Genomic DNA, 17,546 nt, shown 5'->3' on the forward strand with positions numbered 1-17,546 from the left:
AGTGTGGAACGATAGGCATCTTTGGTTGTGTAACAATAATTAAGAATGTGCGATCCTCTGGTGAGTGGTGTATTTTGATAACATTCTCTTGAGGTTGGCCTGATTGAAGTCACCAGCTGCAATGAATGAGCCCTCAAGTGCATTTGTCAGGGTGTAAATTTCATCCAGACCAGCCTTCACTTCTGCATGGGGTGGTATGTAGACTGCTGTTAGGATGGCAGAGGTGAACCCGTGTGGCAGTAATAAGGATGGCGTTTCAGTATGGATACTCTAGGTCTGGTGAGCAGTGGTCTGCCAGGGTCACCACCTCTAAGCACCGGGGGTGTTGATTAGGAGGCACATTCCACTGCCCTCTGCCTTACGTGAGCATGCCATGTGGTTTGTGTTGTTAAGTTATTTTTTTCTGAAGTTCTTTACGCACTTGATGCAACTGCAATGCCAACTTCTGTGAACAACAACCAAATTTATTAAACACAGTACAAGCTTTCTGGAGAAACCTTTAACACACCTTGCAGGGCTAATGGGGTTGTGGCAAAAGCTCTCCCTGAACCAAGGAAACGGTCCTTCCTTTATACAAAATCTTTGCATCACAGTTAGTAATGTCTACAAGACAACCTCTACAGTCACGTGCCTTTCAAGGCACAATGCAGTGACTACTTCACCTAAGAAACAATGTAATGCAAATCATCCCATAATGGTCAAATCAGTTGTCAGTATTTTTTTTTGTAACTATTGGGCAGTAGTCAAATTCCAACTGTAATGTTCTTATTGACTTCTGAATAGCGGATGAAAATGTAAATTATAGGATATGACAATGTAAATGGCTTTTGAATAACTTGGCCATGCAAAATGGCTTTGAATGCCAAGAGATGGGAATGTGATTTCCTTACAGTCTACCTGCAAATCAGAGACATCCCATCCTAGCCTGGGGACACAGAGTTTCCTGAAGGTCAGCAGAGCAAATGAACTCTTTAATATCTCAATGTCATGCATCGAGAAAGCCTCAAATTGCAATTCATTGGGAATTATTAAAATTTCACCTTGCCTGAAATAGTTGGCATTCAGTTTCCCAGCATTGTGCATGAATGAAATAGCCTGACTGAATTGAATTTACATTTATTGTTGCATGTAGTCGCAGGAGTACAGTGAAAAGTTTACAAATCATCACTTAAGGTGCCATCTTAGGTACAACGGTACCTTGGTATGGAATCTTAGGTACCTTATTAGATGAAAGGCACAAATAGTCCAAATGAAATTTTCTCCACTTCCACTCTGGGAAAAGTGTTTAAATCTTTCAAATGAGTGTTTCCTTTATCATGATTGGAAACATTGTCAATTGCAGTTCTATTTATGTATTACCATTACTACCTCAGAACAGCAAATTGTTTTACAGCTGATAACATGTTTTTGCAGTTTAGTCACTATAGGAAACACTGCTGTAGGTTTCCATGCAGTGAGACAGACAACTACATCTGCTTTTGAGTGCATATTGACATACAAATGTTGGTCAGAACAACAGGAACAACTGCCCTGCTCAGCTTAACATCTCATCCAAAAGGTGATTGCAGTAACATTGCAGCACTCTCTCTTAGTACTATTTACAATATATGTTAATGATATAGAAGATGGTATCAGCAATAACATTAGCAAATTTGCCGATGATACAAAGCTGGGCAGCAGGGTGAAATGTGAGGAGGATGTTAGGAGATTACAGGGTGACCTGGACAAGTTAAGTGAGTCGGCAGATGCATGGAAGATGCAGTTTAATGTGGATACATGTGTGGTTATCCACTTGGGTGGCAAGAACAGGAAGGCAGATTACTACCTCAATGGAATCAAATTAGGTAAAGGGGCAGTACAGAGAGATCTGGGTGCTCTTGTACACTAGTCAATGAAGGCAAGCATGCAGATACAGCAGGTAGCGAAGAAGGCTAATAGCATGCTGGCCTTCATAACAAGAGGGATTGAGTATAGAAGCAAAGAGGTGCTTCTGCAGCTGTACAGGGCCCTGGTGAGACCACACCTGGAGTACTGTGTGCAGTTCTGGTCTCCAAATTTGAGGAAAGACATTCTGGCTTTTGAGGGAGTGCAGTGTATGTTCACGAGGTCAATTCCTGGAATGGCGGGATTACCTTACACTGAAAGACTGAAGCGACTGGGCTTGTATGCCCTTGAGTTTAGAAAACTGAGAGGGGATCTGATTGAGACATATAAGATTATGAAAGGATTGGACACTCTGGCAGCAGGAAACATGATGGGTGAGGGCCAAACCAGAGGACACAACTTAAAAATACGGGGTAGACCATTTAGGACAGAGATGAGGAGAATCTTCTTCACCCAGAGAGTGGCGGCTGTGTGGAATGCTCTGCCCCAGAGGGCAGTGGAGGCCCAGTCTCTGGATTCATTTAAGAAAGAGTTGGATAGAGCTCTCAAAGATAGTGGAATCAAGGTTTATGGAGATAAGGCAGGAAGAGGATACTGATTAAGGATGATCAGCCATGATCATATTGAATGGCAGTGCAGGCTTGAAGGGCTGAATGGCCTACTCCTGCACCTATTATCTCTTGGAGTGCCAATATGGATCATTTGGTTAAATATTTAGAGTGGGACTTGAATCCGCATCCCCTGACTTAAAGTCAAGAGCACTATCCGCTGAACACAAATTTCAATGGAAATCTGTAAGAGTAGGCAAAGTAAGAACTCTTGTTCCGTCAACTGATGCTATACTTTTTAATGTTCCCAGACAATTAGGAGGAAACGAAAAATTCAGATGCCAGTCTCAAGACCGGAGCCAGACCGTCAGCCCATTTCAGAACCTGAGGATGACAGTTATGAGGAAGAGGAAGTGTACGATCGAAAAAGTGGAAGAAGTGGACCAAGTCCCTACAGTGGGAGGCGGAGTGAGAGGAGCATTGGGAGGAGAGAAGGGAGCAGAGAGAGAAGCTTGTCACCAAGATCAGAACGACGATCAGTGTCATCAAATCTTCCACCAAAACCCATCAAAGTGACGTTGGTCAAATCTAGGAAGAGTGAAGGTGAGTGTTGATCAGGAAAATGCAAAAGGTTAGATAATTATCTTAAATTAAGATTGAACAGATTTATGTGATGTTTATGGCCAAAATTGCTCATTTCTTCAGTTAAACGAAACTTGAGAAAAAAAATACTTCTAACTATGAAGTATCACTGTCAAACGGGTCATTTGGTCAAGGTGTTTATGTATGTATGTTCTTTTTTTCTGCTAGTGATAAGCGATAGGTGCTCAATATAATCTCTTACCATTGAGCAAAATGATAATTATCCTCCAGAGCTCTCACATGAGCACAGTATGGTACTCAGTGGAGGAATCATGTGAGCTGCCCTCTGTCCAGGGACTATTGCTGGAAACTCTTTCTGTAGCAGATGTCAGCAGGATTCTGTGTGGCTTAATTTTTTTTCAAGAATATATTGCAGAATTCTTCATCTTCATTCATGCTTATGCAGATGTTAGTGTACTGTATCCTTAAAGTCAAAAGCTAGCAGAATTACCTGACAACAACAAGTGTTTTAAACAAGATATAATGTAACCTTCTGGTCCCGCAGCGAGTGTAGCTGGTTGCCTGGAGACAACAAAAACAAATTTGAATTGGGCCAATCTGTTTAAATGATATCCAAAAAAAAATCAAATTTGAATTTAGTATATTGACATTATTAAAAGCCAGTGACACAACCTGATGCTGTGGGGGTATAAGACTGGGAAAAATGGAACAGTTGAGAGGAACTGCCAGAAGACCAACCGATGTAGACGCCTAGTCAGAACTGTCTGAGAGGAACTTGTCTAGAGAAGGAATTTGCACAGAGAAAAACATTGACACCAACCTGGAGAGTAAATCTGCAAAGAGAAGATTCGACAGGTTTTACTTTTTTAACTGTTGGTGGCTCGTCTGGGATATCAAATGTTCTATCACAGGGTAAATTCTCCTGCTTAATTTAAACCAGCAACACAAAAGATTTATCTCATGCAGTAATCTGTGAAATTTAGAGGCCAAAAACTAGTTTAAGTAAAAGAAACAACTTTATTTCTTAAAGTATAAGAACGAATAATTAATGAACAGCTATTTACAACTCCTTCCTCTAACCTATCTTTTATTTTCCCTTCTATAATAGTTGTCTGAAAAAAACCCCGATTTAACATTTACTGAAAAATTCAAATTTAAAAACCAGCCAGCTGTCGAATCTTCTCTTTGCAAGCTTGCTCTCCAGGTTGATGTTTTTCTCTGTATAAACTCCTTCTCCTGACAGGTACTTCTCAGATACTTCTGATGAGCAGTCTACATCTGTTGGCCTATTAGCAGTTCTTTCTCAACTGTTCAATTTTTCCCGGTCTTATACCCCACAGCATCGGATTGTGTCATTGGTTTTTAATATTGTCAATATACTAAATTCAAACTTGATTAGTGTTTAGTTTTTTTGGGGGTATAGTTTGAACTGTCCCAATTCAAGTTTGTTTTTGTTGCCTCCAGATAACCAGCTGTACTAGTTGTTGGACGAAAGATCACATATCTTGTTCCAAACAGGATGTCAGGTAGTTCTGCTAGCTTTTAACTTTCGAGTACAGAATGCCTAATAATAATACAAGCTGAATGCATGATGCGGTATTCAAAAATCACTGGTAACTTCAGGCTGAGATGCAAACTAGTGCTTTTCTGATGGGAGAGCGGTGATTAATGTGAGGCAGTGGAAACTGATATGCTGGCTAAATACCCAAGAGTGGTCAAAAGTAAAAATCTAAACTGTAGGATCCCTGCACTGTCAGCTGACACAGGGGAGCCGCTCAAGTGGTCAAAGGTTTAGAGAATGAGACAATTCAACGTAGTACAATTGGATACTCCTATCAAACAGGATGGTCACAAAATTGTAGGTTATTAAGAAAAAGCTTTTATGTAGGGCTCCACTTTATGGTCAGCATGCTTTCTGAGATAGATGGTTCTTTATTTTTAAAGTGGTTTCCTACTTTGCCTGTGGGAGCAGAATGGTGCAAACAGGGTTCAGTCTGCTCTGTGGTTGATATTTTTTTGTTTGTTTTTGATGTTGGCCAGAGTCCATTATGGCAGTGAAAAAGTTAAGAGTGAGAGCTTAAGTGCGGTGCTGAAGATTACAGTTGAGCAATTGCAAATGTGAAGTTCTGCTCTGATAGCCATTTTGCTGTAGATTGAGAATGATGTCTATAAATTTCTAAATTTTTTTTGTTATTTCACATTACCTTCTCCTGAAATTAATGCAAATCATGTAGTTTATCAGTTAGAGAGTTGGCAGGGATCAAACTACAAGTCACAATTGCATTCACAAATATTGAAATTTATTCATTATCCATCCTTATTATAAACTGATATATAAACTGCAATATAAATATATTGCACTAGCAAATTAAAGACTTAGAACTGGGCAGCACAGTGGCTCAGTGGTTAGCACTGCTGTGTCACAGCACCAAATCCAGCCTCTAGCAACTGAATGGTGAGGAATTTGCATATTCTCCCCATATCTGCATAGGTTTCTTCTGGGTACTCCGGTTTCCCCCCACAATTCAAAGATGTGCAGGTTAGGTGAATTGACCATGTTAAATAGCCCATAATATTCAAGGATGTGTAGGTTGGTGCATTCGTCAGTGGAAATTTGGAATAATAAGGTTGGGGAATTGGTCGGGTGGAATACTCTTCGGAGGGTCATTGTGAACTTGTTGGGCCAAATGGCCTGTTTCCATGCTGTAGGAATTCTATGATTCTAACTGGTTATGTCTAAAGGACCCAGGTCTCTGGTATGAGGTACACACGTGAACTGTCAGCTGCTGCAAAGTTTGGTCCTTTTTTAAAAAAAAAGTAATATTTTAGTTTGAAATCTGTTCCTTCTATTTGGTTTTGGGTTTTTTAAAATAGAAAACTCAAAGGTGTGTAAGTTGCTGGCTCCTTGTTTGTACGTGGTTCCATAGCTATCTGTTGATTTTGGTATTTATCAAAGTTTGTCTTTGTGTGTGAGCTTTTATCATGAGTTACAACAACTGTTCACCATTTCAGCAACATAATCCAAGTTTTTGTTTTTCTTCACTGTGTCCTGAGCTCTGCCGGATGCTCTGTTCTTCACGACCTTGATAGCACATGGGTGCATATCAACATTCAAATAAGGAAAAGGAGTAGGCAACTTCTCACTTCAAGCCTGCTCCAACATTCAATAAGTCATGACTGATCTGGTTTTAACCTTAACTCTACATTCCTGCATATTCCTGATGATCTTTCATTCTCTTGGTAATCAAAAATCTGTCTCTCTCTCTTTCTTTAGAATATTTAAGGGTTGTGCATCCACTGCCTTTTGAGGAATTCCAAGGACACTCAACCCTTGGAGGGAAAAACAATTTCTTCACTGGTCTTAAATGGACACTCCCTTATTCTTAATCTATGACCCCTAGACCTGGAGTCTCCCACAACAGGAACCATCCTTTTGACATCCACCCGATCAATCTTCAGAATACTAAGTTTCAGTTATGTCACCTCTTACTGTCGATGTACAGGCCCACTTGTCTTTGCTCATAAGGCAATCCACTCGTTTCAAGTATAAATTGAATAAACCACCTTCTCTGAACACCTTTGAATGCATTAACAACCTTCTGAAAATATGGTCACCAGTGTTGTACACCAGATGCGGTTTCAATATTGCTCTGTATAATTGAAGCATAACCTCCCTACTGCTATATTCAATTCATATATTAGCTTTCCTGACTACTTGCTGTACCTGCATTCTAACCTTCTGTAATACATTCAGAACTTTTTGGATTCAGAGCTCTGCAACATGTCATCCTTTGGACAATATTATTTTAAATCTTTTTTTCTGCCAGTATGAACAATTTCTTACATCATGCTCCATTTGCTAGATCTATATCCCTTTGTAGGCACCTTATGTCCTTTTTGCAACACTTCCCTTTTTGTATAGGGAGAGCGGCTCAGGTGGTCAAAGGTTTATGTTTAACCTCTGCTCTGCTGAAATTTTAGCATATCATTCAAGTGACAAATAAATAAATTGTTTAGTAGATGTCTGAAAGCCAAGTTGGAGGTGCAGATGTTGATTACTAAATTACAAAAGCTGTGCTGGCACTTGCTTTAGTATTGCACAAGCAAGAGTCTGCCTCTTCATGACATTGCTATTTGTGCTCAGTGAAAAATGTGAAGAGAAGATGGCTTGATCTAAACAGATAGGAGACAATTTAATGGTAATGATGCCTGCAAAATTTGATTTTGATTCATGGTGTTTTGAAACTGTTTATCTGAAGAATTTCTGTCCTTGGAATATCTTGTTCCATGGAGCAAGGTACAATTTTCTGTCCAGCGTCAATTTCCTTTGTCAGTAACTGTCAGTTGTTTTTCAGAGTACGGTCTGCGATTAGCAAGCCACATTTTTGTAAAGGAGATTTCATCAGAGGGGCTGGCTGCCAAGGACGGCAACATTCATGAGGGAGATGTAGTATTGAAGGTTGGTCACTTTTCTAGTTCCGATCTTAAAAACATGAAAATGGCCCTCCTCTTCAGATTTGACACCAAACCTTGATTTTGAAAATGCATTATCTAGTCAGTGTTCAAGTGGTTCTACAGGGAGGCTTTCATCCCGGCTGTTTACTGCTCTTTTGGATGAAAACAATGTGAAACAATTTTGTAATTGTCCCATAAATGCCGTTGGAGGATGATATTTAAATATATGTCATTTGATAAGGAATCCAGCACCTTTATTATTTAGAGAACATCTAAAGCAATAGGTGTTCTTGATGGCAACATGAATTTATTCAGTACATAGCTGAACCCTGTAGCTCAAGCAAGTTTCATACCCTAATTCTGGTCTCCTAAATTGGCATCATCTAAGAACCTGGTGAGAATCCAGAATATGCCTTCATTTCTAAATTAGGATTAAAGTTGTGTGTCATTCCTGATGGCATTCAAGTGAAGACACGACAGAATTGGATTCTGTTTGTAATGAAATAATTTACTGCTTCTCATGGTCTATTCTGACATGGAGAAATGGGCAAGATAATGGAGGTTGACTGATGATCATAGAATTTGTGCTCCAGCTTGGATGAGTGAGAGAACAGCAGAAGAAAGAAAAAGTACGTTAGAATTCACATTCATGTGAACACATTGGAAGTCTTTCTGCAGTGATTACCAGCGAGGGAAGACATTTGTGTCTGAAGTCTCTGGCAATTTAAAGGGCTGTCACTGTTACATTCAGCTCAAGGGCACTTTGACCAAACCTTTCTCAACTTGAAAATATCGTTCATAACAGTGCAAGCTCAACAGAAGAATTATCTTGTTTTATTAAATTAATTGACCAATGTTTTTCTAATCTTGGCTCTGTTTAAACAATTTCTTGTGGTGTAGAGGGTTTTTCACTACTATAACTGAAGTTAATGTTGATACATTTGAGGGTACGATTAGATTAGATTACTTAGTGTGGAAACAGGCCCTTCGGCCCAACAAGTCCACACCGACCCACTGAAGCGCAACCCACCTAGACCCATTCCCCTACAATGGGTAGGGACTGCTGACGGGGAAGAGAATGTTTGCTGTATGAGAAAATGTTAGTACTGTTTTAATTTTTTAGTACTTAGAAGAAGCTATTGTATCACTCTGACTGCTGCCTTCAGATAAAGACCTATTTATGGTTGGGCACCAGTTTCTTCCTTATTGTGGTTCTTTTGTTCCGTCACAGATCAATGGTACTGTGACAGAAAACATGTCACTAGGAGATGCAAAGAAGCTAATTGAGAGGTCAAAGGGGAAGCTTAAAATGGTGGTGCAGAGAGATGAGAGAGCCACTCTCCTTAACGTGCCTGATTTGGATGACAGCATTCCCTCTGCAAATGCTTCTGAAAGAGATGGTAAGTTTTGAACTAAGTCTTTCAAGGACAGTGGAGTAGTTGCTTACCTTTTAGACCTTTTCAATGCAAGTGACATGCTGAGCTTAAACTTGATGCATTTAGTTGTTCACCAGAGGAATACTGAGCATGTACTAGGAAATATCCAGGCTTTCATTGTCAGCTTTGCTCCTAGTAGAATTCAAATTGTTCTGTTTGGGACTTGAACAGTTGCTGTGTGCACGGTGTGAAGATACTCAATATTTTCCCAAGTTAAATGTTTTATTGTAGAAATACGTTTTTGTGAAATCAGTGAATAGTTTTTGTGTTTTGAATTTTTCCTGTAGTAACAAGATGATCTGTGAATTTTGTTGTTAGATATTTCAGAGATTCATTCATTGGTATCTGATCATTCCAACCGTTCAAATGAAAGACCACGGCTACGCAATCGTTCACGTTCGCCAGACAAACGGTCAGACTGGTCTGACCATTCACACCATTCTCCACAGCCCATCAGTAACGGGAGGTAGGCTTTTTGCCCTTTTTATGAGGCCTTACCTTGCATCAAGGTTTGCACTGCGCTTGGACATATTTTGTAGCTTTTGCTTCACATGATATTCTAGATGGCAAGACCATAGAACAAGTCAGTAACTCTTTAACCTACAACATAACAGCTCCAAAGTTACTAATCTGTTTGGATATTCAATGGTCTGGGGAAAAATCATGTTTGTGATCATTTGTCTTACTGTGTCTTTGTGATCTCTGGTTTGATAGTAACTAATTTAATTCTGTTGGGCAGCTAGATACACCTTCGAAATCTGTGTGAAGGCAGCGCATTTCTCTTAAAAATAATTTAAATGTTTAAAGGAAAGTGGAAAGGATTGTCATATTATTACCAAATGCTTAATGTGCATGTGTTTGCCTCTAAAAAGATTGGATTGAGCTAGATACATGATCAAGTAGGTGGATAAGAGACAGTAGTGAGAACAGCTGCATGCAGTTGAAATGCCTCCCTGTGTTTCAGGTTATCGGCACTCGAGTCAACAACAAGAGTCATTTTCAGGTTTTTCTTAAGCTGTCCAGTTTTATTGGTTTGTTGTGTTCTCTGAGCTCCCCTGACAGCAATTTCCATTCTACAGGATAGGCACAATACTTCTGTGTGGGTATAGAGTTCCACTTTTGAGTCCTTTTGGTTCTTGTAACCCTAGCGTGTATATTAATTATTCTCAACCATGTAACAAAGGTTAAATTCGGAATGCTGCACAAAGAAAAATATTGATTGCTTTAGCTTCCTACCATTTAGATTGTCAGAGAGAATTTTGACCACAGACACAGTGCATTATTTTTAGCACTGTTTAGCGAATGACATGAATGCACAAAGAATGAGTGAACGTTGAAGGTATAATATTAAAGAATACACTCCAGTTATTTCAGGCCTTTGTGCAAGTCAGCAAATAGCATTTTGTTGTTACATATCTACCGAAGAATAAAATGGCTTGATACCAATGGTATTCTTAATTTGAGTGTATGCACATGCAATGATATGTAGCAGCAGCCGCCATGTTGGTTCACATAACTTGATAAGATTCCCCAGATTCTGTCAAGGAGCCATGCTTGATAGCATCAGTGTGGCTACTGCTTCACATCACACAAATTAACGTTTGTTCACTTTCTTCTTTCTTCAATATCATCAGAAAGACAACCTAATGCTAATATGGCTGAATTGCAGTTTAAGTTTGTAGTTTTGTCATTGCTGGTTTTATATCAATGTACAAACCATTTTCAGAAGCTATAATTGAACATCACTAAGTATCTTTGGAAAATGTCCCCATGTGCTTTCTGGCACTAACTATATTTTGTGCTGGCAGAGCTAAATTAATTTGTTTGACAAACAATGACAGTGTTTTTCCTTTGCAATGCTTCCTGTTCTGAAAGTTGGGATAATGTTGGCTATTTTGGGATAATGTTGGCTATTTTGCTTGAAAGCTGAATGGAAACAAAACAGATCAATAATAAATCAGGCATTGGGTCAAATTTGCTGTCTAATGTAAAGATAAATTTATATACAGCAAACTTTATTTTAACTGGCGCACTCAATAAATTAATAATACTCAAATATCGAAAATTTAATGGATTAGCATAATGTCTGAGTAGTCAGTTGAGGATGCAAGTGAGAAGGCTGTCTGCTGGTAAGTTTAATACAAAGTTGCATTACTATTTAAGTGATTAATGCAGTAAGTAAAGCATAACAGTGATGTTTATACCTCCTGCATCACGTTTCAATTATCTTAGTGTATGATTTTACATTTATTATTTGTGGACCTCTTGATTAACTGCAACATTTGATCAATCAGCGCAATCCTGGTTCCATACGGGTTGGTTAATAAAAGGTTTGCTGCATAACTGGAAGAGAGTAGGTAAGGTGAATGCTGATAACTTGGATAGTGAGACTGGAGAGTTGATAATGAAGAATACAAATGACAAAGTTACTAACTCAATATTTTGCTTCAGTTTTCATTGTATAACCTGTTATTGGGTTGGTGCACCCACAAAGATTGTAGAAAGGGAAGAACTTAAAACAATCATTACTGGGGGGAAAAAGTACTGAGCAAACCTTTAGGATTGAAGGTGAACAAGTTCTCAAGCCCTAATGGCCTACATCCTAGGGTCGTAAAGGAAATGGCAGCAGAGACAGTGGATCCATTGATTAGAATTTCCCAAAACTCCCTGGATCTGGGAAAGGTTCTAGTGGGTTGTTTAAAAAAAAAGTACTCAAAAATATGGTTGGCGCATAGTCCAAATATGTGATATCTGAGCTCTGACTCACCAATGTTTCCTTAAAGTTTGTGAAAAGATTTGTAGCTCAGGTGCTTGTTGTTGTGATTGTGTTCGCCGAGCTGGGAATTTGTGTTGCAGACGTTTCATCCCCTGTCTAGGTGACACCCTCAGTGCTTGGGAGCCTCCTGTGAAGCGCTTCTGTGATCTTTCCTCCGGCATTTGTAGTGGTTTGAATCTGCCGCTTCCGGTTGTCAGTTACAGCTGTCCGTTGCAGTGGCCGGTATATTGGGTCCAGATTGATGTGCTTATTGATTGAATCTGTGGATGAGTGCCATGCCTCTAGGAATTCCCTGGCTGTTCTCTGAATTCCTAGAGGCATGGCACTCATCCACAGATTCAATCAATAATCACATCGACCTGGACCCAATATACCGGTCACTGCAACGGACAGCTGGAACTGACAGCCAGAAGCAGCAGATTCAAACCACTACAAATGCTGGAGGAAAGATCACAGCAGCGCTTCGCAGGAGGCTCCCAAGCACTGGCTGTCAGCTAGACAGGAGACAAAACGTCTGCAACACAAATTCCCAGCTCGGCGATCAGAACCACAACAATGTTTCCTTAATTTCAATAGTCCTCTCTCCTCATTTCCCAAAAACTAATCCAAATGGACTGAATTTGGTTGGTGTTTTTGGTGCATCCCTAATTACAAAAATTACAAATGCAATTCCTTTATCCCAGTCCTCTGAATTAGTCTTGATTATAAGCCCTCAATGCAGTTTTTAAAGTTTGATGCCACCATTCTAATGCTGCTTGCGATTGTGAATGGTACACAGTGGGTTTGAGTTATTTTGTTCCTAAGTTATCCTTCTTTGTAAAAGTTGACTCTTGCTCCAGTTTTATCTCTCAGGGTACTCTATATCTAGTGGAAAAAAAAGAGTACCTCTGCTTCAGTCCTTTTAGCCATGATGCTGCATAATAGAAAGGCCTCTGGAAATCTAGAAGTAACATTATGGTCAGCAAATTGCTTAAGATAGGGCTCCTGCACAATCAATGAAGACCATTGTAAAAGGTTCCTCAAATGTAGGAATGGGTATTAAGGGTGTTGGTTTTATCACTGCCTAAGATTTTCTAATTACTTGACACACATGACATCTCCAGCAAAATTCAACCACATCCCTATGCAGTCCAGGCCAGCAAAAATATTTCTGTATTTTGGTTTAAGTTTTCCTTCTTTGCAATTGACCACCATCTGGTAATTCATATGGCAAACTATCTTTACTATCTTCAGTGAGATTTCCTTTTCTCTCACCACCTGAAGATTTCTCTCTTCCCCTATTTCTATCCCTCACAGATCAGAATTGATGTCAGAAGCCAAATTTGTTTGATTTATGAATCTGCCCACAATCATCTGCCATTTCTGCTGCTTATTTTGGAGTTTTAAGTCTCTGCTCTTCCAAGTGAATTCTCACGATTTCATAGAGATGTACAGCATGGAAACAAACTTTTCGGTTCAACTCGTCCATGCTGACCAGACATAGCAGCCTAATTAAGTCCCATTTGCCAACACTTGGCCCATATCCCTCCAAACCCTTCCTATTCATATACCCATCCAAATTCCTCTTAAATGTTGCAATTGTACCAGCCTCCACCACTTCCTCTGGCAGCTCATTCCATCCATGCACTACCCTCTGTGTGAAAAAGTTGCTCCTTAGGTCCCTTTTTATACCTTTTCCCCTCTCACCCTAAACCTATGCCCTCTAGTTCTGGACTGCCCCAACCCAGGGAAAAGACTTTGTCTGTTTATGTTATCCATGCCCCTCATGATTTTATAAACCTCTGTAAGGTCACCCTTCAGCCTCTGACGCTCTAGGGAAAACTGCTGCAGCCCCTCCCTATAGCTCAATTCCTCCAATCCTGGCAATAAGTGAGTTTTGAGAAGATTTGTAGTTCAGGTTGAGATTCTGGATGTAGGTTTGCTCGCTGAGCTGGAAGGTTTGCTTTCAGACGTTTCGTCACCATATGGTCACATCTTCAGTGAGCTTTCGAATGAAGCACTAGTGGTGTAACCTGCTTTCTGTTTCTATGTTTGGGTTTCCTTGGGGAACCTTCCAGTTCAGCGAGCAAACCTACATCCAGAACATCCTTGTAAATCTTTTCTGAACCTTTTCATGTTTCACAGCATCCTTCCAATAGGAAGGAGACCAGAATTGCATGCAATATTCCAAAAGTGACTTAACCCATGTCCTGTACATCAGCAACAAGCCCTCCCAACTCCTATAGTCAGTGCTCTGACCAATAAAGGAAAGCATGCCAAATTTCTCCTTCATTAACCTATCTACCTGCGACTCTACTTTCAAGGGGCTATGAATCTGCACTCCAATGTAGCACTTCAGCAACATTCCCTAGGACCTTACCATTAAATGTATAAGTTCTGTCCTGATTTGCTTTCCCAAAATGCAGCCACCTCCCATTTATCTAAATTAAACTCCAACTGCCAGTCTTCAGCCCATTGGCCCATTTGAGCAAGATCCTGTTGTAATCTGAGATAAGCTTCTTCGTTGTCCATTACACCTCCAGTGTTGCTGTCATTTGCAAACTTACTAACTGTACCTCCTATATTCACGTCCAAATCCTTTTATAAAAATGGTGAAAAGCAGTGGACCCAGCACTGATCCTTGTGGCACACCACTGGTCACAGGCCTCCTGTTTGAAAAGCAACCCTCCACCACCACCCTCTGTCTTGTGTGAACTGAATTTTTTAACTCCTCCTTAATAATTGAGTGTCATATATTTGATCAATTTTATCCTCTTTTTGTTTGATCCTTTCGCACTCAATATACATTTGACCAGGTTCTCTCCTTAAGTTCCTGAAATGTTATCTGTAGGCTTCTGGTACATGTTCATATAATACTTACGATGGCATTTTTTCACCTCATTGTACTCCCCAAAGACCTCTGTTTGATGGTGATGCAATTACTTTACTAGCTCTGCTACCAACTTTCGTTTGGATCAAAAATACCCACATGGCCACCGTCCATTTAATTTGTTTTACCACTTTCTCAAATGAAATGAAAAAGGTTTCGACATTTGGGCGGCCCGGTGGCACAGTGGTTAGCACTGCTGCCTCACAGCGCCAGAGACCTGGGTTCAATTCCCGCCTCAGGCGACTGACTGTGTGGAGTTTGCACGTTCTCCCCGTGTCTGTGTGGGTTTCTTGCGGGTGCTCCGGTTTCCTCCCACAGTCCAAAGATGTGCAAGTCAGGTGAATTGGCCATGCTAAATTGCCCGTAGTGTTAGGTAAGGGGTAGATGTAGGGGTATGGGTGGGTTGCGCTTCGGCGGGGCGGTGTGGACTTGTTGGGCCGAAGGGCCTGTTTCCACACTGTACGTAATCTAATCTAATCCTTCTCATTGAATTTAGGCAACGCTTGGATAGATTTAAACAGATCCCCACTGGAATTGCTCTCCATCACTGTCCTCATTACTACTCTTTCATTTGATATCTATAACCCTTAGTTTAAGTCGACTGTGAGTTCTCCGTTCCAATCTCTGAAGTTCAACAACTCTGTTTCTCCTTTTCGTCTGTCTTTCGCTGGTTTTCCCTCTTGCTCCTTTTTCGTCTGGGACTCTTGCTGTCGCTCCCTTTGTCTCGGGCTCTGGTCTCTCCTTCTTTTTCTTTGGCTTTAAATTGTAATCCAGTCTGTTTAATTTCCCTTTCACATTTGCAATTTAATTTTAACAATTGAATTGAATTTTCCAAAGAGTCTAATGGCATTTCTGGCAATTTTAAGTACTGCATTATTGCCTCAACTTTCCTTGTAGACATAGGAAACCCCAATTCCAGCTTGTTTGCTACATCCAAAAGTTTTGCTTTGCTCCTTTCCCGTAAAAGCCATGAGGTACTACTTCCACTCTCTTTACAGCCCCCCCCCCCCCCCCCCCCCCCCACACACACACACACACACACACACACACCTCTTAGTACCTGAAAGAGCCATTACCACACAAATATACCCAGTGTAAACCAACTGAATTCACCTCCTGAAATTAAGGCCAGTAACACCTGCCACTCTCTGCCTGAGAGTTCAATAGTCCAAAGCCTAACCCGGACTTAGATATTTCCCCCCCCCCCCCCCCCCCCCCCAGTTTGTCATGGACCAGACCCTGCCTATTTCTTTATTAGAAAGATAATTTTAAGATGTTGTGTTCCAGATGCAATTCGATTGCTCAAACTGCTCAATGTTATGTAAGACACAATTTATTCATAGCTGTGGTTAAAATACATCAAAACAAAGAAATAAAAGAATTGGCTGAGTTGTAACTCTATTGGCAAACTTAACAGAATAATAGATACAGTAACTGTTACTAATTAACTGTTCCAATATAGTATCATGGACCAGGCCAGAACCCTCAAAACTTTTCAAGAAGGTGGCCCAGACCCTAACTTTGCCAGTTGCTTTAGAGTCCTAGAGATGTACAGCACGGAAACAGACTCTTTGGTCTGCTCATTCATGCTGACCGAATATCCCAACCCAATCTAGTCCTACCTGCCAGCTCCTGGCCCATATCTCTCCAAACTCTTCCTATTCATATACCCATCCAGATGCCTTTTAAATGTTGCAATTGTACTAGCCTCCACCACTTGTTCTGGTGTAAAGTGGGTATTCCAGGAGAGAATCAGCTGGTCAAACCACTTGTTTTTAAACAAAACAGAATTTATTTACAAGATTACTGAACGAAACACGAGGAACAGGAAGCAGAATGCCAAATAACTAATCAGAAAATCAACCAATCATCCCACCTAATGATGCTGTTCGCAACAATCCTCATAAACACCCCTTGGCACAAAAACTTAAATCAAATACAAGTCCTTGCAGGTAGGAACTGGAGAGAGAGAACCAGCCTGAGCTTGCTTCTGAATTCCAGCAGCGTTTTCATACCAAAAAAACCAAACGAGAGAAAAGCTGAGCTGGGAGAACTGGCCACTCCCCTTTCATTATACAACTTTTTTTAGTAACTTGAAAGCCATGTGCCTGAGGCAGTATCTGTTATCTGTAAACAAATTAGCTCATAAACTCATCCAAACTCAGATTTTTTGGAACCTGTGTTTTTAACGACCTCCTGAAGGGGGAAAAAAAACCAAGGACAGCCTAACCTTGTTAAAGGAGCAGCTTCATCACAATAGTCACATTCCATAAACGCGTGCTTGGCAAAATGCAAATTCAAAACAGCTTGTCTCACATGCAACTCCGGCCCAAGAGGAAATGCTTCAAGAGAACTCTGAGACTGTAGCAGGAGGAGATTTCCAGCAAAACTAAGAAACTAAAAATCCGGGTTCTGTGAGAGTTTGACCAGACCCATTCAGGCTGGTTCTATTGTTCTAACTTTAAAAAGAAACCCAATGCCCCTCAAGCTGTTTACTTGTCAATTTTTTAATGGACATCTTGGCATTTCTGTCTAAAAACCTTTCTTCGATAAAAGACTAGGACATAACCCCTTTAAGCCATAGTATTATGACACTATAATAAGTTATTCAAAGCTTCAATGTCACTGAGTACTCACAAGATGCATAGAGTTTCTTTGTTTGAAAAGTGAACTAGTGATAAGTTTTCAAATTTGTTTTTAGTCAAAGATCTCGTGAAGATGATATGATTAGAGGACCCAAGGCTGGAGCTGTGTCCACACCAGTGAAAAATACCGAAGAGTTGTTTGTAGCTAAAGCTGTCGAAGAGCCTATGACTGCAGTTGTTGATGAGAGAACAGAGAAACAGGTTCCTCCATTACCAGGTCTGTTGTAAAAAAATCATTATTGTTCAGAAGGAAATTATGCTATTTTCAGAAGCATTGTTGGGAGAAGGGACAGCTGGAGAGTTTAGCAGGTGTAATTGATCAAGTCTGCA

General features: G+C 40.3%; 1 protein-coding gene across 4 annotated transcripts in view; it reads left to right on the forward strand.

The window, feature by feature from the left end:
• Window positions 1-17,546, forward strand: part of tjp1a (tight junction protein 1a) — a 193,181-nt gene that overhangs the window by 115,641 nt on the left and 59,994 nt on the right. For all 4 annotated transcript variants that reach the window (XM_072552729.1, XM_072552730.1, XM_072552731.1 and 1 more), the window contains exons 5-9: window positions 2,744-3,035; window positions 7,391-7,494; window positions 8,722-8,890; window positions 9,245-9,392; window positions 17,273-17,433. In XM_072552729.1, the coding sequence (XP_072408830.1) occupies window positions 2,744-3,035; window positions 7,391-7,494; window positions 8,722-8,890; window positions 9,245-9,392; window positions 17,273-17,433 (874 nt within the window). The remainder of the gene's footprint in view (window positions 1-2,743; window positions 3,036-7,390; window positions 7,495-8,721; window positions 8,891-9,244; window positions 9,393-17,272; window positions 17,434-17,546) is intronic.

Source organism: Chiloscyllium punctatum, chromosome 33 (genome assembly GCF_047496795.1).
Source record: "Chiloscyllium punctatum isolate Juve2018m chromosome 33, sChiPun1.3, whole genome shotgun sequence".
NCBI classification, from domain to species: domain Eukaryota; kingdom Metazoa; phylum Chordata; class Chondrichthyes; order Orectolobiformes; family Hemiscylliidae; genus Chiloscyllium; species Chiloscyllium punctatum.